The sequence below is a fragment of the Hippopotamus amphibius genome, chromosome 3, assembly GCF_030028045.1.
Source record: "Hippopotamus amphibius kiboko isolate mHipAmp2 chromosome 3, mHipAmp2.hap2, whole genome shotgun sequence".
NCBI classification, from domain to species: domain Eukaryota; kingdom Metazoa; phylum Chordata; class Mammalia; order Artiodactyla; family Hippopotamidae; genus Hippopotamus; species Hippopotamus amphibius.
In genome coordinates, this window is record NC_080188.1 from 48503687 (window position 1) to 48530183 (window position 26497).

General features: G+C 39.6%; 2 protein-coding genes across 3 annotated transcripts in view; both read right to left on the reverse strand.

Annotated features, from left to right (window-relative positions):
• CCNI (cyclin I) overlaps positions 1 to 750 on the reverse strand; it is a 30161-nt gene extending 29411 nt beyond the window's left edge. For both annotated transcript variants that reach the window (XM_057728635.1, XM_057728634.1), the window contains exon 1: positions 192 to 750. In XM_057728635.1, the coding sequence (XP_057584618.1) occupies positions 192 to 266 (75 nt within the window). In that variant the 5' untranslated portion in view covers positions 267 to 750. The remainder of the gene's footprint in view (positions 1 to 191) is intronic.
• Positions 751 to 25806: 25056 nt separating this feature from the next.
• Positions 25807 to 26271, reverse strand: LOC130850362 (peptidyl-prolyl cis-trans isomerase A-like). Its single transcript, XM_057729851.1, has one exon. It carries the CDS (start codon positions 26269 to 26271, stop codon positions 25807 to 25809), a length of 465 nt encoding a protein of 154 aa, XP_057585834.1.
• Between the last annotated feature and the right edge of the window lie 226 nt (positions 26272 to 26497).

The following is a 26497-nucleotide window of genomic DNA, read 5'->3' on the forward strand; positions in this document are numbered from 1 at the left end:
CCGAAAGAGAACCCAGCGGAGCCGTTTCCAAACTGGGCAGGTGCCTGGGCTGTAGGTGCGAGGACACGAGGGGGGTGTCCGAAGGCTTCCCGGCGGCGGCGGGGCAGGGCCGAGGGGCGCGCGCCGGCTGCGCGGGGCTGGAGGAGGCTCGCGCGCGGGTCGCGGGGAGCCCCCCGTCCCCGCCCCCTCACCTTCTCCTCCTCTTCCTCCTCCTCCTCCTCCTCCCCGGCAGAGCTGTAGGCCTCACAGTGGTGACGGGGGGTCATCCGGGGGCCCGTTACCACCTCATTATCCTCAGCGCGCGGCGACGGGGCGCGCGGGACGAGGATGGGGCCGACTGAGGAGGGAGAAGAGGGGGAACCGGGCCGGAGGGCGCGGGCGCTGGCGCTCGAGCGGGACGCACGGCTGCGGCCGGTGGGTCGGTCAGCGAATTAGTTCCATGACGCCCCCGGACCTGAGGCCGCCGCCGCCGCCGCGGGTCCCGCTCCTCCAACCGCCGCCGCTTGTGCCCGGGTGGGGAGGGGGTTCCCTCTCGCCATAGGGCGGCGGGGGCCGGGGAGAGGCGGGGGGTGAGACCGGCTCTGCCCCTGCCCGGGGGAGGCACCTCCGAGGGGAAATGGTGAAAAGGGGGAAGGGGGAAAAAGGAAAAAAAAAAGGAAGGGGAAAGGGGGGGAAAAAATAAGAAAAAGCGAGGCAGAGGCGCTGCCGCGTCCGCTCGCAGGGAAAGCTGGGGAGGGAGGGGAGGGGAGGGAGAAGTGCCGGCTTCCTCGGCTCCGCCCTCGCGGACCGATTCCTAGGCTCGTTCACTCCTTGTAAACAACGCTGAGCTGGTTTCTCAACATTCCCACTTTTTCCTCTCCGCTGCCTTCTACGTCCATTGAACGTACAGAGAAGTCGGACAAAAAGCTAGGCTGTTGGAAACGGGCTGGGAAAGTCGCTGGCATTGGGGTGGAAGGAGGGCTGAGAAAAGCTAAAGGTGCGTGGACTCGTTTTCTGTAGAGGGGCGGCCGGGTTGCTCCGCCAATGCGCGGTGACGTAAGCGCCTCCTCGGCTGGCTGGAAGGGGCGTGCGGCAGCCGGGGAGTGCGCTGCGCATGCGCTCCCGGGAAGAAAGAAGCCGCTGAGCGCTTGGCTCGGGGGTGGGTCTTATCGGGATGTTTCTCTGGCCGAACCTAGTGCTACCTGGTTGCATCCAGCCTGTCTTTGTCTGTGGGGCTTGTAGAAGGATCTGTTGGAAAGGGCCAGGGATCTGTTGTGTAAAGATCTTGCATTCTTTGCTGACCTCGCAGAAAGTCCTGTGTTCTCTTCTTACCATTGACGTGTAAATAGAATTGCGGTTTTTTTTCCCTGCCACGTGGTGGGTAGAGGGAGATTCTAAAGCGCTTTAGAAATCGGAAAATGTCAGGGAGCACATCAAGCACCTTCTCTTTTAAAACAGTAAATTATAAATTATATTGCTGGTAGCCGGGGACCTGCTTGGTAATGCGCCAAGGGAATTCTATGCACTTAACCAACACATCTGAGTATTTCAGAGTAGCTTTATTACCAGATCTTTAACGAGTGTGTGGTGACATATAAATGTGTTTTGTTTGCGGTTCCTTTACGGACCTCTGGTAGTTTTTTGCCCATCTTTTGATTGTTTTAGTTATAGAAAGTAGAGTAGAATTACAGAAAGTTTTGAAAGAGAAGAAAACCCTCAAACTCAACCATTTACAGTAGTAGTTGTATTTGTGTTTTCCATTCTTCTTTGATATGCCTATTTTAACAGTCACTTAAATTTGTTTTGAGCTTATTTAGCTAGCCAGGGGCTAATAAGCTCTAGCAAGCTGGAAATAACTAGCGTCTGCCTTCATGGAGGTTACAATCCAAACACAGAGGAAGACCATTGAGCTAATGATCATTGTCTAAAATCACCCAGTACGTTTGATTTGTTTACTTGTACATTGTATTCTCTCCTTAGAATATAAGGTCCAGGATGGCAGGGATCTTGCATGTTTTATTTCACTCTATTCCTGCATGCAAAAGTCTCTCAGTATTACTGACTGAATAAACAATTACCAGTATCAAAAGTGTTAAGACGGAAAATTGCAGGCTGCTATAGAAACACTTAATCCTTGCTCTGTTAGGGATATCAGAGAAGATTTCTGTGAGGAAGAGACATTTCAGACGAGACGAAACCACTGGGCATAGCAGTGGGGAAAGAGTGATACAGGCAGAGGAAACAATAAGTGCAAAAGACTGGAGCTGAGACATTATAAAAATCTCTGAAAGGTAATGTGGCTGATCCTCAGAGAAGTGAAGCCAGGGGCAGGGGGCAGGTCCCTATGACAGAACTGGGAACGGAAGCCAGGAAGGATTTTAAGTGGGTCTTATTTTGCTGTTTTCAACTCATGTTGTCTTTTTCCTGCGTGGTCTTTATTGCCACATGGTCTTCCTTCTTTAATACACGGGCAACATTTTTTGCACAATACCATTCATTGCTGGACCATGAAATTGCTTCTGATTTTCTCAGCTATAAGAATATCAATTCCAGGGCAATTCCTGCGCCTAGTGGCACAGTGGTTAAGAATCCGCCTGCAAATGCAGGGGACGCGAGTTCCAGCCCTGCCCTGGGAAGCTCCCACATGCTGCAGAGCAACTAAGCTCATGTGTCAGAACTACTGAGCCTGCGCTCTAGAGCCCATGTGCTGCAAGTACTGAAGCCTGTGTACCTAGAGCCCGTACTATGCAACCAGAAGCCACCGCAATGAGAAGCCCGTGCACCGCAACAAAGAGTAGCCCCCGCTCTTTGCAACTAGAGAAAGCCTGTGCAGCAGCAATGAAGACCCAACACAGCCAGTAAATAATTAATTAATTAAAAAATAATATCAATTCCATTCCCAAGAGAAATGTAGACCTGGCCGTACAGAGACTTGTATGTGACTGTTCATAACAATATTATTCATAATAGCCAAAAAAGTGAAAGAACACAAATGTCTAAGTCAAATGTGGTGTATCTGTAATATGAAATGTTATTTGGCCATAATAAGGAGGTACTGATATATGGTGCAACATGAATAATCCATGAAAACAATATGCAGTCTTTTGTGGCTGGCTTCTTTCAGTTAGTATAATGATCCCATTTATATGAAATGTCCAGAATAGGCAAACCAATTGATAGAAAGTAGATTCGTGGTTGCTTGAGACTGAGGATGGAGATGGGTTTGGGGAATGATAGGTAAAAGTTTTGGGAGTTCTTTTTGATGAAAATATTTTACAATTGATTGTGGTGATGGTTGCAAACTCTAAATATACTAAAAACTATTGAATGGTACACATTAAATAGGTGAATTGTCTGAGATGTGAATTATATATCAACAAAGCTGCTACCCAAAAAAGTGGGGGGCGAGGGTGGGGAGGACAAAAAGAATACAATTATCTTAATGTGTGAACTTTTCTGGGTTATTCCTGGGTCCAACAGTAGTTACATTTTTATGGCTTTTGATGGATACCAGTTTGCCAAATTGCTTGGCAGAAGAGTTGAATCAATTAAAATGTATTTCAGAGCTCTCACTTCATTATATACTTACTCTTTTTGAAGCTTAGTTTTAATAAAACTGTCTTACTGTCTGTGAGATTGCCAGTGACAATTTAATCTAGAATACTATAAATGTAATTACATGTAATTAATTGGTGGGTAAGGAACTTGTTCCAGTTGTCCTAACAAAAAAATGGACATTCTTTTTCTTTACTATTCACTCAAAGACTTACTTTTAATCAACATCTCTTTTTTCTTTTTTTTTTTCTTTTTTTTTTTTTTTTCTTTTTTTTTTTCTTTTTTTTTTTTATTTTTTTATTTTTTTTTTTTTTTTCGGCGCACGGGCTTAGTTGCTCCATGGCATATGGAATCTTCCCAGGGCAGGGCTCGAACCTGTGTCCCCTGCATTGGCAGGCAGATTCTTTACCACTGCGCCACCTAGGAAGTCCTTTTTTTTTTTTTTTTTTTTTTTTTTTTTTTTTTTTAAATTTATTTATTGATTGATTTTATTTATTGGCTGAGTTGGATCTTTGTTGCTGCACGTGGGCTTTAGTTGTGGCGAGTGGTGGCTGCTCTTCATTGTGGTGTGCAGGCTTCTCATTGTGGCAGCTTCTCTTGTTGTGGAGCACAGGCTTCAGTAATTGGGGCACGTGGGCTCAATAGTTGTGGCTCACGGGCTCTAGAGCACAGGCTCAGTAGTTGTGGCACACGGGCTTAGTTGCTCCGCGGCATGTGGGATCTTCCTGGAGCAGGGATCGAACCTGTGTCCCCTGCATTGGCAGGCGGATTCTTAACCACTGCGCCACCCAGGAAGTCCAACATCTCTTTTTTCTTAATAGCTGTAGTAGTTTTTTTTTTTTCTAGCATTAAAGTGAATATTTTTATTATTTTTTATTTGGAGTTTTATTTATGGAGTGCCCAAAGTGCCTAAAATACCTGGGTAACTCTAGCATATATTCCAAACATGGCCCCAAATAGACCCTCTCTTCTTTTTTTTTTTTTTTTTTGCTGTAGTAGTTTTTTAAAAAATGAACTATAGTTGCAACAAATGGAAAGACTTTGAAATTCCCTGAGAAGATACGGCATATAAAGAAAACTTTAAAATGCTTGTATTGGTAAGGAATTCATATTTTTTCATTTAAAAAATATTTCTAGGAATATTTTGTCCCAAATAATGAAAATAAAATACCTTTCTACATGGTATTTGAGAATAATAATAACTAAAATATATTGATTACTTACTGTGTACCAGGCATTGCACCAAGCACTTCTATTGCATTCTCTTCTGTTTATTCCTATAGCACTGCTCTACTGTAGGTATTTTCTTTGTCCTCATTTTTCAGAAGATAAAGAGGTAAAGTAAAAAAAAAATAACAACAACAAGAGAAGAGGTAAAGTATATCCTCAACACTGGTCACACAGCTTGGAGAGGCACAGCCAGGATTCAAACCCAGCTTGTCTGACTTCAGAGCCTGATGTGTTTTTAGTTACTATCCTTTACTGCCGCACCCTGTGGGTATTTCTGGCTTGCATGGACGTCTTCGAACAAAAAAAAAAATTAACCCTATGGCTATTTTTGGCTTGCCTTTAATCTTAGAACAAATATTCAAAAAAAAAGTTTTCAGTGTGTAGTTCATATTTGTGTTTCTAAACAGTTGATTTTTGCTTGAAAACAGGTTATTAAAATTTTCTTACACTTGTTTTATTTCATGACTGGAATATTGAATCTTGAAATATAAACATGCCTTGCTTCAAATGCAGGGTGGTAGAGTAAGGAGGAAGCTGAGAAACAGTGTGCTCCCAGAATAAAAGCTCAGTTCTGAAATGCAGAATAATGTAAAGTGAGATCCCTCCAGAAGTCTAGGACAACTGAAGGGAATCAAGTTGATGAACAAAGTGGTTTGCTATCTGTAATCTTTCAAGAAAAATAATCAGAAATGGACTGCTTACCTTTTCATGAGTATGGAAGATAAGGCTATATTTAATCTTTAATGACAAAAATTTCTAGACTCTCTTGTCTTAAATGAAAATTTAGGTTAATGTTCCCAGCAGAAATGTATGAAGATACTATCTTGGAAGAGAAGTACTAAGGCCTGCAGGAGCAAAGGAAGTGATTTACTGTCATAATCGCTTATCTTTACCATTGATCTACCCTAAAGGATCCTTTTTACAGCTCCCAAAATACTTTTCTTTAATTTCTGCAGAGACAGAAAGTAAGAGGAGTAAACCTATCAAATAGACATTAAGAGAAAAGGAGTCCACATTCACCAAACAATACAAAGAGCACCGACTTACTATTTTTTTATTGAAGTGTAGTTGATTTACAATGTGTTAGTTTCAGGTACACAGCGGAGTGATTTACTTTTATATATATAAAGGAATATATATATTTTTGTATTTACACAGCAAAGTGATTCACTTTTATATATTTAAAAGAATATATATAAAAGTATATATATAAAAGAATATATATATATTTTCTTTTCCAGATTCCTTTCCATTATAGGTCATTACGGACACTGAATATAGTTCCCTGTGCTGTACAGTAGGTCCTTGTTGTTTATTTTATACCTCCTACTTACTATTAAGTGGGGAGAAGTGCTCAGAGAAAACAAGTCAAAAATTCTAAAATAGGAAGCCACAAGCTGCTTTCCAGACTTTGACCAACTCTGAATATAAACTGGCTTTAGGTTTCTCATATTTAAGTGCTTATTAAGAAAGACTTCACCGGGAGGGAACATTGGTTGCATGCTTTATTAAAAGTACCCCCAGAAGTCAAATAGCAGCCACTATTTTAAATTTGTAAATCAAAAAGACTTCAGTAGAAACATTCTTTCCTTGTTGTTCTTGAGAGGAAAATACACCATTAAAATAACACCATTTAACTCTCACAAACTGTTTTGAATCCTGAACTAACCAAATTTAGTAAATTTGGAAAAAAATATTTTTATATATCTTATGTAATCAAACTACCAATACATTTTATTTCTTGACAAGCATTTATGTGGGAGGTGTGGAGAGACAGGTAACATCTTCCAAAGTGTATTTTTAGTCTCATCACAACAAATGTTTACTATAATCCTTACTTCTTCTCACTGAAGAAAAAGAATTATGTTTGGGGAATCAATTTAAATTATCCACAATCAGTGTTTCTAAGACTTCTTTTTCACATACATAAGCTGATTTTATTACCAACAGTGATTTTAAATATTTGAGACCCAGTTGAATACAGGGCTAAGCACTGTACAAGATTCTGAGGCATATGTGGTCCTGTTTGTAAGAAACTTCCATTCATTCATTTCTTAATTCAGCATTTACTAGCTGTGTGACCATGAGCAAATTAACCAGCTTCTCTATAACTTGACCTCAATTTCATCACCTGTAAAATGGGATAATAGTATATCATCTTCGAGGTTTTTATGAGGACGAAATGGAATAATATTTACAAAAGGCTTAGGCCAACATATGACACATAGGGAACACTAGTTGTTTGCTTAATTCTTGTAACCCTTTATGTGCCAGGCTTGAGTTTGATTTTTCTGTTGTTGTTTTGTTTTCTTAATACAGTTAAAAATGGCCCACCCTCCCAGCCTTGCACAAGGGGAGAAACAGAGAGGAGAAAGTCTGTGTGTCAGTCAGGAAGGGCTTTATACGCTTGAATGTGGCATTAATTATTTGCTGTTGAACAAATTACCTCAAAACCTAGATGTGTAAAACAATAAGTATTTAGTATCTCACACAGTTTCTGGGGCCCAAGAACTGTGAGTACTTTAGCTGGGTGGTTCTGGTTCAAGATCTCTCATGAGGTTGCAATGAAGTTATTGGCTAGAGCTGAAGTCATGACTGAACTAGAGAATCTGCTTTCAAGTTCAGTCACGTGGCTGTAGGCAGGAGGCTTCAGTTCGTTGCCACTGGGCCTCTCCATAGGGCTGCTCAGGACCAGGCGACTGGCTGCTCCGTCACAAGTGATGAGCGTGAGAGGAAGAGGGAGACCAGGATGGAAGCTGCAGTCTTTTTATCACTTAGTCTGGGACATGTTCTACTATCACTTCTGCTATATTCTATGTTTTAGAAGCAACTCAGTAAATCCAGCCTGTGCTGAAAGGGAGGGGAATTAAACTTAAAGGGAACAGTATCAAAGAATTTGTGAACATATTTTTAAAACTACTTCAGGTATGGAAGGAAAAGTAATGTTTTGCTAGGTAGACAGAAACCAATTTATGACAGGCAAGGGAGCAGCAGAAACAAAGGAACAGTGACACTAGATTATGTGATGTGTAATCAGGCATGGCTAGAGAATTGAGGAGGTTATTTTTATTCCTATTTTTATTTTTATTTTTTATTATTTTTTTGGGGGGGGTACACGAGGTTCAATCATCTGTTTTTACACACATATCCCCGTATTCCCTCTTTATTCCTATTTTTAAAATGAGGAAACTGATGCTTAGAGAGGCAACTTCTCCAATATACATTAGACAGTTGGTAAATGGCATGGCCCGGTCCTAAATCCTTATAACTGATTATAGAATCCATGATCTTATCACTACTCGTACTGGGCAGAGTTCTTCAGAGAAACAGAACCAAGAGGATGTGTCTATGTCTCTATCGCTATTTGGAGAGAGAGATTTTGAGAGAGAGAGAGAGGTTTATTTTAAGAAATTGGCTCATGGTTGTAGAGGATTGGTAAATCCAAGGTAAATCCAAAATCTGCAGAGGCAGGCATACTGCAACTCTATGGAAGAGTTGCAGTTCAAGTTCAAATGCAGTTGGCTGGCTGAATTCCTTCTTGCTCAGTGTTTGTTATATTGAGACCTTCAACTGGTTGGATAAGGCCCACCCACATTACAGAGGGTAATCTGCTTTATCCAAAGTCCACCAATTTAAATGTTAAATCTCATTAAAAAACAAACCAAAAAACAAACCCTTCACAGAACATCCAAAATAATTGTTGACCAAGTATCTGGGTACTGTGGCTCACCCAAGACAGCACATGAAATTAACACATGAAATTATATTACCCTCTACAAAAGTGACAACTTGGGTTTCAAGTTGCAAACAGTCCTGAATGTTGTACTAAGCAGTTAGTTGGACTTATGAAAATTAACCAGTGGCTCTCTCTGAGGGACATGACCTTGAACAAGTGATATTAGACGGGGTGTTCCCATAGAATACTGTAATTCCTTTAGGAAATGTATCTTGGCATAATATATTAACATTATATTTTTTCCTTTCCATATTTTCCTTTTCAGTCCATATATTTTTAGTAATCAGCCTTTCACATATTTTGAAATGATGACTTTATTTCAAAAATATTTTTCTCTATTATTTACTCTCCCCTATTTGGACCTTTTTCTCAACTTTTTCACTCACTTTGATGCCTTATTTCAAGGTTTCCTTTTAGTCATGCCTTCTACTAGAGTGAAATGTGAAATTAGGGAAGAAGACAAAAATGTGGGTGTGAACTAAAGAGCCAGTTTGTAGGTCAGCTGGATTTGGTGATTCCCAAGGTAAAAATATTGTGCAAGTATCAGTTCTTTGCTGACCGTGCATAAGAAAAGGTGTTTCAACCTTGCTGCTGGAGATATTTCTCTTTGTAGCTAACACAGAACAGGAAACTCTTAACTTTCTTTGTAGAGCCTCAGAATTTAAAATTGCACTGGTCCCAACCTGTTCTTTTGACCCGCTCCAGTCTGGGTCCCCACTGAGAACATGACACAGATAAGGGATGGGCTGGAGAGTGTTGTGAGGCCACCTGAAAATGATATGGAATATAAATCTATGGATACACCCTACCAGGAGAGAACAGGGAGCAAAATCTAGAAAACCAGTAGAGCAAAAGCTGCAACAAATGGGAAAGGAAAGCAAAACTAGACTTTCAGAATAAATAGAGGCTGAGAACTGCTGGTAAACATAAAATAAGGTAAGAGAGTTTGGGAGCTAAAATTTGGGCTATGGATATAGCCCATTTGCAGCTTCCCTTCTTAAGAACAGCATGATATAATTTGTGAGCTTCAAAACACCCGGGTGGGAGCAGAGGGAGGGGTGTGGGGTGTGACTAACACCGCTAGATGGTTTGGTGAGTTCTAGCAGAGGAGCAGATTTTGTGTGAGTGAAAAAAACATCAGCACCATTCAAAGGAGAAGCTAGTTTCCTTAAAAAGGAACATGTAATGAATCAGTGCTCTTCTGTGTTGCTTTCTCTCTCTCCCCTATCACCTGTTGCTATATTGATCATCCTACAAGCTCAATCAAATGTGATTTCCATCCTCTGTGATATAAAAAAAGGGGGGAGGGCTTCATTAATAGCATGAAAGAACAAATGAAGCTTTTAGCAAAATCAATCTTTTATCTTCTAACATATCAACACAAACATGATGTCAGTGATATAGCAGAGATTTTGATAGTTTATGTATCTTTCTATCTTTAATAAAAGTATACCTAAACCATCTTGGAAAAATAGTTTTCTTATTTTACCTTGAAAGATTGCCAGTGGAGGTATATTTATAAATTGTCTAAGTAATCCATTCCAAAGGAAAAATCTCTTTTTAGTTGTGTTCCTTTGCATATTTCAGAAAGTTATTCTTAATATGTTGCTCATTTGAACCGTGTGATAGTGGAAACTAAGACCCAAAGATCTGACCATGCAAAATACTCTTTGCATCAACCCAGCTAATTTTGACTCAAATCTTAGAAAATGATCAGCTAATTTTGAGTTAAATCATATTTATACTTATAACCACTTGCATTTTAAAGTGAAAAAATCCATACCTGAAATCCACTACTCTAAAGTATAAGATAATTTCTGGTCCTGTATCCGAAATGTCTTCTGAATGCTTAAGGATAATGTTGGGTAAAGAGGAAAAATAATGCTGGAGAAATATGGTGAGAGAAATCAAGCTTTATGCTGAAGAAAGCACAGTTTTCTATGGACCTTCCCTTCCTCCCACAATATCAGCTCTCCTCCAGCAAGCCTCTTAGAGAGGCCCACCGATCAATTCTTATAGGTCCATTGAAACTTGGCCTCCTGACCACTATCAGGAATTTATAATATACATAAAAAAGGTAATGAATATTAAAAGATTAATTTGAATGCCACATCAGTATTTTTTTCACCTGGAAAATTGCTGAATATAGAACAGACTTCCTTCGACCGCTACTCCCACATATATTATAATACATGTACCATATTCCTTACTGTAGAAAGTTACAGTTAAGGTCATAGAAACTGAATCTCGTCCATATGAAAAAAACAAGGCTATTGATGTTACTAATACTGTTGCTTTTATATTTATACATATATCTTGTATTTTTAAGTATCTTGTTCTTTGCCTTTGCCTTTAAAATACTGTATATTATTGGACTTCCCTGGTGGTGCAGTGGTTAAGAATCTGCCTGCCAATGCAGGGGACACAGGTTCGAGCCCTGGTCCAGGAAGATCCCACATGCCGTGGAGCAACGAAGCCCGTGTGCCACAACTACTGAGCCTGCACTCTAGAGCATGTGAGCCACAACTATTGAGCCACGTGCTGCAACTACTGAAGCCCATGTGCCTAGAGCCAGTGCTCTGCAACAGGAGAAGCCACCACACTGAGAAGTCTGTGCCCCACAACCAAGAGTAGCCCCCGCTTGCCACAACTAGAGAAAGCCCACACGCAGCAACAAAGACCTAACACAGCCAAAAAAAAGTAAAAAAATAAAAAATTAATTACAGCTTTACACTATTTACAATAGCCAGGACATGGAAGCAACCTAGATGTCCATCAACAGGTGAATGGATAAAGAAGATGTGGTACATATATACAATGGAATATTACTCAGTTGTAAAAAGGAATGAAATCGCAACATTTGTAGTCATGGATGGACCTAAAGTCTGTCATACGGAGTGAAGTGAGTCAGAGAAAAACAAATATCGTATATTAACAAATATATGCGGAATGTAGAAAAATGGTACAAATCAACCAGTTTGCAAGGCAGAAATAGAGACACAGATGTAGAGAAGAAACATATGGACACCAAGTGGGGAAAGTGGGGAGGGTTGGGGGGGAATGAACTGGGAGATTGGGATTGCCATATATACATTACTAATAAGAAAAAAAATATCAAATTGTACACTTTAAATATATGCAGTTTATTATTTGTCAATTGTATCTCGATAAAAGTTCTTAAAGAAAAATAATTAATTACTGCTTTAGGTAGTTTTAAAACTGTTCAAAAGCCAAGGGGTTATTCACTAAGTTCTCATTACTCACTGAGTTCAAATTGAATCTATAAAACGATAATGTCAGAGAGTGTATGTTGATTTATGTTTGATATACATTAAACAAAGGAAGCAAGACAAAATGCAATTTCCTATGCTAACAACGCCAGGATCCCTTATAATATTAAAATTATCCCTAATGTTAGGAGTTAAATTAGAGTAAAAACCAACAATAAGAAAGGTTTTCAAAAGATTTTTTTGAGTAAAGGGCCTTTTTTTGTATTGAATCAACAATTTTACATTAAAAAATTCAGTAAAAAAGCAAAAACAAAAACAAACAAAAAAATCAGTAACGTGTGCTGTGATCAGTACATCCTCCCAGCTTCCACAGCAGCTTGAGGGGGTAACCTAAGGGGCAAGTGTCATGACAACAGGAATTTCTGGCTCTGAGCTCCCCCTGTGTAATTGCTGGCACCCCAATTCTCCCAGCACTACAAGTTCCTCTTTTCCCTTGGCAGGTCCTAGAAGAGTTAACTTGATTTCTTTGCCAGTCTTTAAAAGAATCCCATCTCTTTGTTCTCTGCCTGGTTACTTTGGCACAGCTGCCCTGCTGGCATTTCAGATGTGTACTGACCTTGGCATGACACTTGGGGGTCACTGCCTCAGTTTATACTTGCAATCATCCCTTCTCAGTGGCTGACTGATGTTGGATTAGGTCCCTTGTGCGCAACATCTATGTCCTTATAGATGTAAAGGGGGAGGGAAGTGAAGAAGGGGCCCTCTCTCTGCTGGTGCTCCAGTCCTTTCAATGAATTTCTAAATGGGGGTGATGGTCTTGCTTTCTGTTTTTATAGAGCTCACAATGTTACATTTTCTGTTGACACATTTCCTTATGGTTCTTAGCTCTTGGGCTCTCATCAACTTCTGTAGATACTGAATACAGTAATATTAAACATGACATTACTTCAACACTTGTGTCTGGACACTTCAACTTGCAGCTATTCAGGTGAGTTCCCTACCTACTCTGGGTCACCCAAAGAAATCAGGGGGCAGCCTCTGTCCCTCCTCTGCTCCCTTCCTGTGGAGACAACTCTGAGTTCCAAAGTATTCTCTCTCTCTCTGAAGGCCCGGTAGAGCCTCTGGTGGCCCTACTTTCTAATGTACATAAAGAAAGCCCCCGTGTTAAATGTAACTTTTACTTTTTAAGAGGAAAATTCACTTTCTGTCAACAAAGAAGTAGAAACATAAAATGCTATTTACAATAAACAATTATTCTTTCATAGGCTTAATATAAATTAATACTATGACTTTTAATACTATTGTTAGTTAAGACAGAGATGAAGGAAAAGCATTGTATCTGAAGATTAAATTTGAAATCAGTCTTTATTATTCAATTTTCTGTTTTTATTTTTCTTGCCAGAAACATTTTTGCATATAGGTTTGTAAATACAATATTTTTGAATTTAGTTAGATTGAACAACTCAGTTTTTCAGAGTTAACTGGGTTTTTAATAAACTGGTTTGTTTTTTTGGTTTTCTTTTTAAAGATTTATTTTATTTTTGGCTGCATTGGGTCTTTGTTGCTGAGTGCAGGCTTTCTCTAGTTGTGGCGAACGGGGGCTACTCTTCGTTGTGGTGCTCAAGCTTCTCATTGTGGTGGCTTCTCTTGTGTAGCATGGGCTCTAGGCACATGGGCTTCAATAGTTGTGGCTCATGGGCTCAGTAGTTGTGGCTCTCGGGCTCTAGAGCACAGGCTCAGTAGTTGTGGCACACGGGCTTGGTTATTCCAAGGCGTGTGGGATCTTCCCGGCCCAGGGCTCGAACCCATGTCCCCTGCATTGGCAGGTGGATTCTTAACCACTGCACCACCAGGGAAGCCACTATAAACTGTTATTTACCATCATTCGATAGCTTTTTCTTGTCAAGCCTCTTTTCTATATAAGACCCTCAGAGAAGCTCCTGGGAAGAATTGTTTCCTGGAATGAAGTATCCTGCCCAGAGCAACTGGGTTGTATTTGCCAGTAAGTCAATGAAATTATGTCTTTCCAGTAGTCTCTGTTTCTTCTTCTTCCAAGAGTAAGCATTATTAAAAAGTGAATTTTAAGTACCTTTCAAATTCTTTGCGACTCAGCGTGCTATCAGTTCTCAAAGGCACATTTAAACACGACACGGAGCTTTGTGTGGTACAGACTGATGCTGCTATCAGTTGATTTTGCCAGCCATGGTTACTAGGAAAAGCTGGAGTTCCGTGAGACTCTATCTGACTCAGTAAACAAATAGCCAAACATTTGCTGAGCGTCAGCTGTCTACAAGGCCTTGGACTGAATTAAAATATCAAGCTGACCACAAAGCCAGGAAATAATGTTATAAAAGCAAGTATGCCCTTTGGGAAATACGCAGTTGATGTTAATTTTACAGGAAAATTGGGAACAACTATACAAATATTTTGTGCAACAAAATTAGAAATTTCTGTATATGTCTGGAATGAAATTATCCAGGAAGTCATAGAGCTCTTTTGGAGGATATTTTTGATCTGGTCCAACATTGGATTGGGGTTGTATTTACTATTCTTCAGGATTGGAGTGGACCAGATGGAAAGGAAGCAAACGCCCCCAAACTCATAGGCTAGTCTACCACTTTCCAGTGGTCTGGTATGATATTCTTCTGACATAAATAAAGCAAATGCTTCCTATTGCTTTTCTAATAGCGAGAACATTGGCCTTTAGGCTTTACTAGGTTACACGTTTTTGGAGATTCCCAAATTATTTCTTCCCCTAGGGAAAAATCTAAACACTACCATCATCGGGAAACTCCATCTCTTGTCAGCTATTTTGTGCTTTTATTCTCATTTCCTTATTCTCCTTATTTAGTCATATTGAACTTATAACTGTACATCTCATCACACTTTTGTAAATATTCTTAGGAAATACATAGAGTTCTAAGTATTCTTAAGCATTCTTTCATTCTAAGATCCTGCTAAGAGCTTAGTGGATCTGTCTTACCTTCCAGACCTCTGTTTATTGCCCTTGATGTAGGTTCATTGTGCAGTGGAATGTCTATCATCACCCTAAAAATATTCTGTGCTCTTCTCCTAGACATGTCAGGTTCCAATATAGGTAGACAGAATCATCTGAAAGGTCTGTATAATGATGGCTTTATTTAGGATACTGGCTAGGTTGTTGAAACAACAGACTCAAAAATACAGACACCAAAGTAGTGGCCTTATAGTATAGAGCCTTGTCCATCTTGTTGCTTTCCCATCCTTTGGGAGTTGGCTTCATTTTTGTGCCTGAGAATATTTAGCTTACCACCACATCCTGTGCCAGCCCATTTGGAGGGAAAAGAGTGAAGGAAGCACCTAACCCAGAAGTTGCACACATCACTTCTGCTTACATTCTATTTCCTGTGCAGTCTTTAGCTACATTTGGATCCAGGTTAAACTATTATTATTAGTATGGGAGATAAAGGATATTGAGAAGACAGTTAGCAAACTCTGCCCCACACTAATATGATCTAGATCTCTTAAAAAAATGTTTTTTAAAAAGCAACAGCTAGCAGATGGTGTTTTGGCTGATGCATAATTTCCATCTTAGTTCCCTTGATATTCGTACTAGTCTTTGGAGCAGGGGTGTGGGTGGAGGTAGTAAGAAAAAAGTAAAGAAAAACTTTTTGATCTCATTTCAGTCCGCTGTTCAGTGGTCATACCTATGCTGACTTCCCTGCAAAAAGTGTGACCTCTGTACTGTCACAAAGAACCAGACTATGACTCTTCAGTCACCGTAACTTGAATGTACATTAACACTATAACATATTAAAGATACAATCAATGCAAGTAAGACTATGAAGCTGAATGTGCCCCTTTGCCAATATAGCTAAAGTCTCCATACTTTTGAATGCCCTGCACTTTACTTTTTGTAGGTATGGAGTCTTCCTGTTTGGGATCCTCATCATCCTAGCTGCATGCCCTGTTGACCCTCAACCTCCTGCTTCTTTGATGCCCACCAGGCTGAGCTTCAGCACTCTACTTGCATCCCACAGGAAGCCTGCAGTCTTTAGCACATTCCACAGGATGTGTGCTTCCTTCCTTAACTACTCTGAAAAATGTGGCTGATAAGCACACCATTGTCTCCATCAGGGATCTCTGTGAAGGGAACAGAAATTCCCTCAACTCAGCATTATAAGTATAGGTGGAAAGGATATTTATTGGGAAGTAGAAAGTCATTCAACAGCTACTCTTTCTGGGATCAGATGTTCTCTCATCTCTGCTACTCTGGGTGTGTCCGCTTGTTCCTTTTCCTCTATCCTATCCATTTCTGATTTTTCCAAAGCTTCCTGAGGTTCACTCCCCCACAATTCTCATCTGAGGCTTTGATTTGCCACAGTGTCATGTTTGCACCAATGATCCCACAGCTGAGAGCTCCTCTGCACAATATGAACAGCTTCAATCTTTGTATTTTGGCTCAGCTTCTGAAATGAGAATATCTAATCAGCTCAGCCTGAGTCAAGTGTTTACTCCTGGTTTCCTTGTTGTGGCTAGGGAAGTGGAGTCACCTGAGACAGTCGTGATCGAAGCATAGAAGGCAGATTCTCTTAGAATGGGTTGTGAGTGGAAAGATGACCAATATATCTAGGAAGACATAATCTTTTCTATATTTTTAACCTGAGTCCAAATTTGGGTTGAACAGAATGAGTCCTGCAATGATGTGAGAATTAAACATCTGATTAGTTGCAAAATATCATCTGACCAAATACTGTACCATAACTGGCATCAGGGGGTGATCCCTCAAAGGGCACTATAGGTCAGCTGCTCCCCTGACCAGATAACTTGCTTCCTGTTGCCTTCATGAACTCATGTTCAAGAATTGGCAGCTGTAGACTCTTCTAAATTGGTATCAGCTTCTGGAAATGTGGTGCATTTAAACTCCTGGATTGTTTCTTACTTTGGCTATTGCTTCTTCATATCTCCTTTTGGAATCTTCCATATTTTCCACCATGTTCCTTTAAATTATCTATGGCTACCATTTAGAAACCAAAAGTATATAGTACAAATTTATCTACATGAGGCATAGATTGAGGTTTCTGTGGGGCTTGAACTTTATACAGTTTTAGAGACTTTTTTTGAAGAAAAAAATAAAATTATGAAGACAAAATTAGGTATAAAATTGATTCTCTATTTCAAATGACAAAAGAAAGACAACAGATATCTTTTTTTGAGATTTTTATTTAAACTCACATTCTTTTTTTTTAAATTCAAACCCTTTTTTTAAGATTTATTTATTTATTTATTTATTTATTATTTATTTTTGGCTGTGTTAGGTCTTCCTTGCTGTGCACAGGCTTTCTCTAGTTGTGGCAAGTGGGGACTACTCTTCATTGTGGTGTGTGGGCTTCTCATTGCAGTGGCTTCTCTTGTTGCAGAGCACGGGCTGTAGGCAAGCAGGCTTCAGTAATTGCAGCACATGGGCTTAGTAGTTGTGGCTCACAGGATCTAGAGTGCAGGCTCAGTAGTTGTGGCTCACAGACTTCATTGCTCCATGGCATGTGGGATATTCCTGGACCAGGGATCGAATCCATGTCTCCTGCATTGGCAGGCAGATTCTTAACAACTGTGCCGCCAGATATCTTTTAAATAAATGGTTCTTAAATTTCATTGGGCATAAAGTATGGTAATTTTATTAAAATATAGATTTCTAGACAAAGATGCCCACTCTCACTACTTTCATTCAACATAGTACTGGAAATCATAGCCAGAGCAATTTGGCAAGAAAAAGAAATAAAAAGCATCCAAATCATAAAGGAAGAAGTACGATGGTCTCTGTTTGCAGATGACATAATATTACATATAGAAAACCCTAAAGATGCCACCAAAAATCCTTCTAGAATTGATAAATAAATTCAGTAAAATTGCAGAATACAAAATCATTATACAAAAGTCAGTTGCATTTCTATACACTAAAAATGAACTCTTGGAAAGAGAAATTAACAAAACAATCCCATTTATGATAGCATCAAAAAGAATAAGATACTTAGGAATAAATTTAACCAAGGAGTGAAAGTGCTATACACTGAAAACTGTAAAACATTGATTAAAGAAATTGAAGAAGTCACAGAGAAATGGAAAGATATTTTGTGTTCATGGATTGAAATAACCATTACTGTTTAAATGGCCATACTACTCAAAGTGATCTACAAATTCAATGCATTCCTATTGAAATTCCAGTGGCATTTTTTCACTGAAATATATAATAAAGACTAAAATTTGTATGGAACCACAAAAGACCCCAAATAGCCAAAGCAACTTTGAGAAAAAAAGGACAAAGCTTGGAGGCCTCACATGTTCTCACTTCAAATTACATTACAAAGCTATAGTAATCAAAACAACATGGTATTGGTGTAAAAACAGACACATAGATCAATGAAACAGAATGGAAAGCCCAGAAATAAAACCATGCATATTTGGTTAATGAATTTGTGACAAAGGCATCAACAATATACAATGGGGAAAGGATAGTTTCTTCAATAAATGGTGTTGGGAAAAATGGAGAGCCATATGCAAAAGAGTGAAACTGGACTCCTATCTTAAACCACACACAAAAATCAACTAAAATAGGTTAAAGACTTGAATGTAAGACCTGAAACTATAAAACTTTTAGAAGAAAACATAGAGGAAAACTCCTTGACATTGGTCTTGGCAATGATTTTTTTTGGATTTGACACCAAAAGTGAAGGCTAAAAAAACAAAAAACAAGTGGGACTACCTCAAACTAAAAAGTTTCTGCACAGCAAAAGAAACCATCAACAAGATTAAAAGGCAACCTACAGAATGGAAGAAAATATTTGCAAACCCATATCCATATGGGATTAATATCCAAAATAAATGAAGAACTCAACTCACTGGCAAACCCCCCTGAATAGCCTGATTAAAAATGGGCAAAGGACCCAAATAGACATTTTTCCAAAGAAGAACTACAAATGGCCAACAGGTATATGAAAAGGTATTCAGCATCACTAATCATCTGGGAAATGCAAATGAAAACCACAATGAAATATCACCTCACACCTGTTAGGATATCTATTATCAAAAAGGTGAGACAACAAATGCTGGGTGAAGATGTGGAGAAAGGGATCACTTGTACACTGTTGGTGGGAATGTAGATTGGTACAGCCACTATAGAAAGCAAAAATGGAGGTTCCTCAAGAAATTAAAAATAGAACTTCCATGTGACCCAGCAATCCTACTTCTGGGTGTATATGCAAAGGAAACAAAATTATTATCCTGAAGAGATATGTGTACTCCCATGTTCATTGCAGCAATATTCACAATAGCCAAGGTATGGAAACAACCTAAGTGTCCATTAACAGATGATAGATAAAGAAAATGTCATGCATGTGCACGCACACACCCACACACACACTGGGATATGATTCAGCCTTTAAAAAAGAAGGAAATCCTGCCTTTTGTGGCAACATGGATGAACCTGGAGGGAATTATGCTAAGTGATATAAATCAGATAAAGACAAGTGCTGCATAACATCACTTCTTTGTGGAATCTAAAGAAAAAGTCAAACCCATAGAAACAGAGAGTAGAATGGTGGTTGCCACAGGCTGCAGTATAGGAGAACTGGGGAGAGGTTGGTAAAAGGGTACAAACTTTCAATTATAAGATGAATAAGGCCTGAGGATCTAATGTATAACATGGTCACTATAGCTGATAATACTGTATTGTGTAATTACAATTTGCAGAGAGAGTATAACTTAAGTGTTCTCACCTCTCCCTGCCCCAGAAAAAGGTAAATATGTAAGGTGATGGATGTGTTAATTAACTTAAGTGTAGGAATCTTTTCACAATGTACACATATATCGTCACATTATGCACTTTTAATATATTACAATTTTATTTGTCAATTGTACCTCAGTTAAGCTAGAAAAACTCCACACATGTTAAAAAGATGGAGAGTGCTACTCACTTGCTACATTGAGAGAAAAAAACCAGAAAACAGATTCCTGGGTCCACTCCTGACCTGCTAAATCAGAATTTCTGAGGTGATGATGCATGCTATCACCTGCAGCCACAGGTAGTCTGAAGACCACATTTTGAGATGAATGAAGCAACTACTGCAATGAATTAGGTAAGATTTTAATGATACATTTTTGTGTGTGCATTTACGAGGAACATCAATTGTTATTACTGTATGAAAGAAAGAATACAAATTTCGTATACAAGGTTTAATGGAAATTTGTTATAAACTTATATTTTTATTTAGCTATTTTATAACTAAAAAAGAATAAGCCAATGAAGAGAAGGAAAATCAGAAGCTGAAAAAGACAATAATGAATATCATAATATTTCATTATTTGAAATTTATATTTCAAATAATATTTGAAATATAGTCAAATATTATGTATATTATTTGAAGGGGAAATGCCCCAAGGATGCCATTTTTCTATATCATAAAATAAGAAGTAAACACATGAATACTAAATGTAACTTTTAAAGGATGAAGCTGATTTAAAAAAATTACCTCAAATAGTACTATTATGATTGTATTTTATGACCTGAGTGTTTCACAAAGTGGTCATGTACATGTATAATGCATATACACGCAGAGAGCAATTGGCTAATAGTATAAACTTTGGTTAATCTCCTGAGTTAAGAACAATTTTTTTGAGTGAATTAATGGTCTTATCACATTAACTGATTGCTAATATGCATAGTGTTCAAAACATATATGTCTGAAGACATCACCTACATATTTATTTGTGATAGAAAAATATCAGTTAATGGAGTTTACTGAATTAAATTGCAGAACTAATTTGACAGCCTAAACTGTAGTACTTAAGCACAATCTCTGTAGAATTCGTATTTACAAGTAAAATATTCTCATGTTAAGAAAAAAGAAAATAGCCTTGACTTTATAGTTCCTGGGAAATACAATACTGTTAAGTAAATGTAGGGGACTTCCAGCAGTAGCAGAATATGAGGGGGAAAACTATAGAATTATCACACTTTTCAGATAATTAGAACTCAGATTCTTGGGACATAGCTGCCTAATTTCTACCAGGAAGACTGGTTCCCCCTGAGGGTTTATGTCTTCCTGGACCTCGAAAATAAAGGGCAGAGCTATCAGTTGGGAATCAGAAAACTTTCTAGCTCCTAATGGAAAAAAAGAAAAAACAAATCATTCTTACTTTATAAAAAATGTTTCTCTCTGCCAGAATGTTAGGAAACAGCTGAGCCATCCAAGCCCTGAGGCTCTGTGGCTCATTTGCAAAGTTCACCTTCTTAATCTGCTAGCTGAGCCTCCCTGGCCAGGGGCCAGACCCAGGTTCTCAGTCCTGCCATTATGCTAAGGACAAAAGCACCTCCTAGCGTAGGCTGCTTTCTCCAGTGAAACTGTCTACCTACTCCAGGTAAGTCAGGGTGTCCCGGGAGAGTTCTTGGGACACAAAAAGCATATTGTGCCCAATGAATGCAGCCCTGTTTGCAGGCCTGCTTCAGAACCTGTCATTAGACAATACTATGGCTCTCTGCTGCCTGGAAAGGTTCCTGCATGAGTTTTAAGGCTGTAACGTGATTTACAACGTTATTAATTTCAGTTGCAAACTTGAGCACATACAGAATGCTCTGTTTAAACCGTGAATAAGCCTGTGCTACACCGAGTAGGGCTGTGTCCATTTGCACAGTTGTACTTTGCCATAGTGTTGTCAAGTTCAACTCTAGGCTCTTAAACAAAAATTTCCAAAGGTAGAGCCTCTTCTTGCAGATCCTGTATGGACAGTACCCATATATGTGCCACTGTCCCTTTATTTTTTCTTTTTTAATGTATTTATTTATTTATTGGCTGCATTGGGTCTTTGTTGCTGTGCGTGGGCTTTCTCTAGTTTCGACGAGCGGGGTCTACTCTTTGTTGTGGTGTGCTACGGGCTTCTCATCAAGGTGGTTTCTCTTGTTGCGCAGCGCGGGCTCTAGGCGCTCGGGCTTCAGTTGTTGCGGCACATGGACTCAGTAGTTGTAGCTCACAGGCTCTAGAGTACAGACTTAGTAGTTGTAGTGCATGGGCTTAGTTGCTCTGCAACATGTGGGATCTTCCTGGCCCAGGGGTCGAACTCATGTCCTCCTGCATTGGCAGGCAGATTCTTAACCACTGTACCACCACGGAAGTCCGCCACTGTCCCTTTTAAAACTGGTTTCCAATAGAATTTGAGGTCCTGGATCTAGAGTAATCTGATTTGTCTTCTAAGACACAGAAACTAAAGCATGAGGCAGCCTTCATACAAAGAAGGGTTTTGGGCTGAGTAGTTCTTTGTGAAAGAGTTGTCTTGTGCATTGAAGGATGTTTAGCAGTATCCGGTTTCCTCGAGGCCTCAAGCGTGCTAAGTGTTGTAGCCCAGGCAAGCAGTCAACAATAGTTTTGTTTTATTTCCACCTTCAAGCAGTGAGAGCTGACCTCTGGCCCCTTCCCTTCAATGGAGGGCTTTGAGCCCATTTTCCCTTTAGGAGCTCTAACCAATCACTGCCAGCTTCCATTCTGAACTCTCAGCAGGCCAGGAACTTCAACCCATTCCTTTACATTTCTGCCTTTTATTCCATTCTGTGAACTACCCCATATCCTTCTAATGAATTCTTTTTACACTATTGATTTTTTCCCCAATTCAGTAAATAGCAGCCTTATTCTTCCAGTTGCTCAGACCAGAAACTTTGGAGTCATCTTTGACCCTTTTTTTTTTCACATCCCATGTCACTCAGGGTCCTGGTGGGATACACATAGCACACTAAAAGGGCTATCTGAGGAAAATTCAATGCATTATTTACAAATGCGTGGTCAGGTTAAGAGAAAGTAATAAGGAACGGTGAAGCACCCAAGGGGGAGTCACAGTGGGAAGCCATTAGTACCCTAGGCTGCAAGGAGGCAGGCGTGAGAAGGGTTTACCAGAAAAGCAAGAATTGTGGTTATAGGAGGTGGCTGCTAAACTGTAGCCTGGCAGGGCGGGCGCTGGGAGAATAAATATTTCCGTCTTGTTCTTCTCCTGCCCACCAATCTCCTTTCAGTTCATTTCATCATCTGAACCCAACCAAAGGCAGACAGGAGATTCCAGATGTGTGGTCTGCGGAGGTCAGACCTCCAGTCCCCGGGAAGGAGTAGAGGGTGGAGGTGAAGAGGCGATCAGAATCCCTGTGTGCCCTCATCAGCAATCTGTCAGCTCCACCTTGAAATACATCCAGAATCCAACTTACACTCTCTACCTCCATTATTACCTTCCTAGTCCAGGCTGCTCTTTCTCACCTGGACAACTGTATTAGCTTCTATCCCTTTACCCAGCTTTATTTTTTTACAGCATTTATGACCTCCAAAATATTATGTATGGTTTGTTTATTTGCTTATTTTCTGTCTCCACTAGAATATAAATTCCATGAAATCACAAACAATCTTTTTTTTTTTAACTGGTATGAAATTCCCTGTATGCAATCAGTGAATATTAATTAATTAATCCTTAAGTTGATCTGATTTGGTTTCTATTGCTTATTATTTCCAAAGAACTTTAGATGATTTCAGGGGTGTACATTGTAATCTCATTTTGTTTTTTTAAAAGAATTTTTTGTGCATATAACAAAGAATGGAAATATATTCAAAAATTTTAGAAGTGATTACCATTGGAGAGTAGGACTTGGGATCATTTTTATTTTCTTTTTTTGATTTTAATACTTTTGAAATTTTCTGCAATGACTGCAAATGATCCTTATAGTAAGATAAAAAGTAGTACCTTTGTTTTATTTTAAAATTAAAAAAAATTATTTTAATGAAGTATAGTTGATTTACAATGTTGTGTTAATTTCTGCTGTAAGTACCTTTATTTTAAAGTACGGACTAACATCAACCAGATCTTCTAGAGAAGCTTGGCAGTTCTTTTGCATCTCTCGGCTCCCATCCCTTTTCTGACAGTGGCATTGCCAAACCTTTTCCACTCTTTTTAAGCAGTCGTGCTGGATCCATTTCCCACTGAATCTACCCTGCTCTGTGCCATAGGAAGCTGATCCATGAGGTTGCAACGATTTGGCTCGCTCGTAGGAAGCTGATCCATGAGGTTGCAACGATCTGGCTCCCTGGCCCTCTGGCTTCCAGCTGGGTTTAGCTAATGGCTTTACCTGAAATCTAGAGGGCAAGAGGAGAGTGAGGTCAGATCACTTATTCCTCCAGCTCCCTCCTTACCAGTCTCTGCAGGTTGGCAATGTCCGTTTACCTAAAAGTCACAGCTCCTGCCCGGTGGTCCTCTCAAAACAGCTTTCTCTGGGTCCCACTAAGTGCTCCCTCCTTTAGCTTCTCCAGGCCCAGGGATGGTAACAGTTCTCCCCATCACTAGCCGTGGGGTAATGCACCATCCTTTGTTCTACCTAATCCTTGGTCACAACTCTATAAACTCTCCTCAAATTACCCAATTTAGGAGTTCCATATCTTTTCTTCCAAGGTCCCAACTAAGCACTCAACTCAATCCTCTTCCATCACTCTCAGCAAATGACCTTGCCTCATTCTTTTCTTTATTTTTTACTGAGAAAGTCTTCTTGTATCACCTTTCTTATCATTCCTCAGATGGCCATGCATCATCATGTTACTAAAAGTAGTCTGTATAATGGCCTGCTTTCATGTCTAATATTGCCTCTCAGAGTACATAGTGTATGTTGTTCATAGCAGGATTCTACCCTGTCTTCCTCTTGCCTCTGAGAACATTTTTCCTTCATTGGCTCTTCTACTTTCTTCCATAATTTACTTTCTTCCATAATTGGATGTTCCCAATGTACAAACCTTGGTTTTGCCCCACGACCAATTTTTTTTTAAAGAAGAAAATTTATCAATTTTTACTACTTTATTACATTTTAAAAAATTAACTAATTAATTTCTTTATTGGCTGCATTGGGTCTTCGTTGCTGCACACAGGTTTTCTCTAGTTGAAGGGAGCGGAGACTATTCTTTGTTGCAATGTGGGGGCTCCTCACTGCAGTGGCTTCTCTTGTTGCAGAGCACAGGCTCTAGGAGCGTGGGCTTCAGTAGTTGCAGCACACGGGCTCAGTAGTTATGGCTCATGGGCTCTAGAGTGCACGGGCTTAGTTGCTCCATGGCATGTGGGATCTTCCTGGAGCAGGGATTGAACCTATGTCCCCTGCATTGGCAGGTGGATTCTTAACCACTGTGTCACCTAGGAAGTCCACTACTTTATTTATTACTTAAAAATATTTTTATTTTGTTATTTATTTAATTTATTTATTTGGTTGCACTGGGTCTTAGTTGCGGCTGGCAGCCTCCTCAGTTGTGGCATGTGAACTCTTAGTTGCAGCATGCATATGGGATCTCGTTCCCTGGCCAGGGATTGAACCGGGGCTTCCTGCACTGGGAACGTGGGATCTTAACCACTGCGCCACCAGGGAAGTCCCTTATTTATTACTTATATTCACATAAATTTTCAAATATATACTTGCTGTCCTATTCATTTAACTAAACTCCAATCCTTTATCTCTTCAATCAGACTAGATATTTTACATGGATTTCCAATTATCTCCTCCTCAAATCCAGTATTGATTCATTCACCCCAAATTAGATTTTCTTCCATTGTCTGTATTTTTTCCAGTGGAATCTACATTTCTTGAGCTCAAGAGTTTAAATCATTGAAGTTATTTTTTAGTGCCTCCATTTTCTGTGCCCCTCAACTGCAATTACTTTCTGAATTCTGTAATTTTTTTCTTAAACTCATTTCTCAGAGTTCTTTCTTTCCATTCTCATTGTTGTAGTCAAAAAGTTTTTTTAACTATAGGCCATGATTATTTCAATAGTCACCTAACTTGTCTTCAAATTCCAGGTTCCCCCATTCCTACAGAAGGATTAAGATTTCTATAATATTGCTAATATCATGTGGTTCTAGAGTATGGCTCCAATTAATAATAATTACAACATTAACATCAACAACCAATATGTACTGAGTACTTGCTCTGTGCTGACTGCTACATGAGTTTTACATTGATTAATTATTTTAATCCTCAGAAGAGTCCTGTAAATTTACAATTGTACAATTGGAAGTTTTTTTTTCCCCTACAAGTCACATTTATTAGATTTGTCCACAGTCAGCAACGGTGATATTCTTGCTGGTCTTGTCATTCCTGGGCCCCAAGCCCTCTATGGCTCCCATAATATTCACGTCCCCTCTCACCTTGCCAGAGACCACATGCTTGCCATCCAACTGCTCAGTCTTGGCAGTGCAGATGAAAACCTGGTCATCGTTTGTGTTGGGTCCAGTACTTGCCATGGACAAGGTACCAGCACTGGTATGACTCAGGATGAAACTCTCATCAAATTTCTCCACAGAGATGGACATGCTGCCAGTGCCATTATGGCGTGTGAAGTCATCACCCTGGTACATAAATCCCGGAATAATTCTGTGAAAACAGGAAGCTTTATGCCCAAATCCTTTCTTCTCAGTGTTCAGAGCACAAAAGTGTTCTGCTGTCTTTGGAAAGTTGTCTGCAAACAGCTCATAGGAGATGCGGTCCAAGGGCCCACCGTCCATGGCCATCAACTCTGGGGTGGTGACATCTGCAAGGCCAGAAGAATTTTACAACATTTAGGAAACTCCCAGATTACTCAGCTACTGGTGGTTTTGGGATGCAAACTCCACATTAAACCGGAAATCATGCTCTTAATCTTTTTTTCCATGCTATCCAAATCCCTCAGCATGACTTACAAAGTGCTCTACAAATTGCCCCCACACTTCTGATCCAATATCAGCTTTTGTTTCTCTC

Excerpts from the sequence above, each read along its gene's own strand:
- LOC130850362 (XM_057729851.1), bottom strand. The coding sequence starts at position 26,271 with ATGGCCATGGACGGTGGGCCCTTGGACCGCATCTCCTATGAGCTGTTT.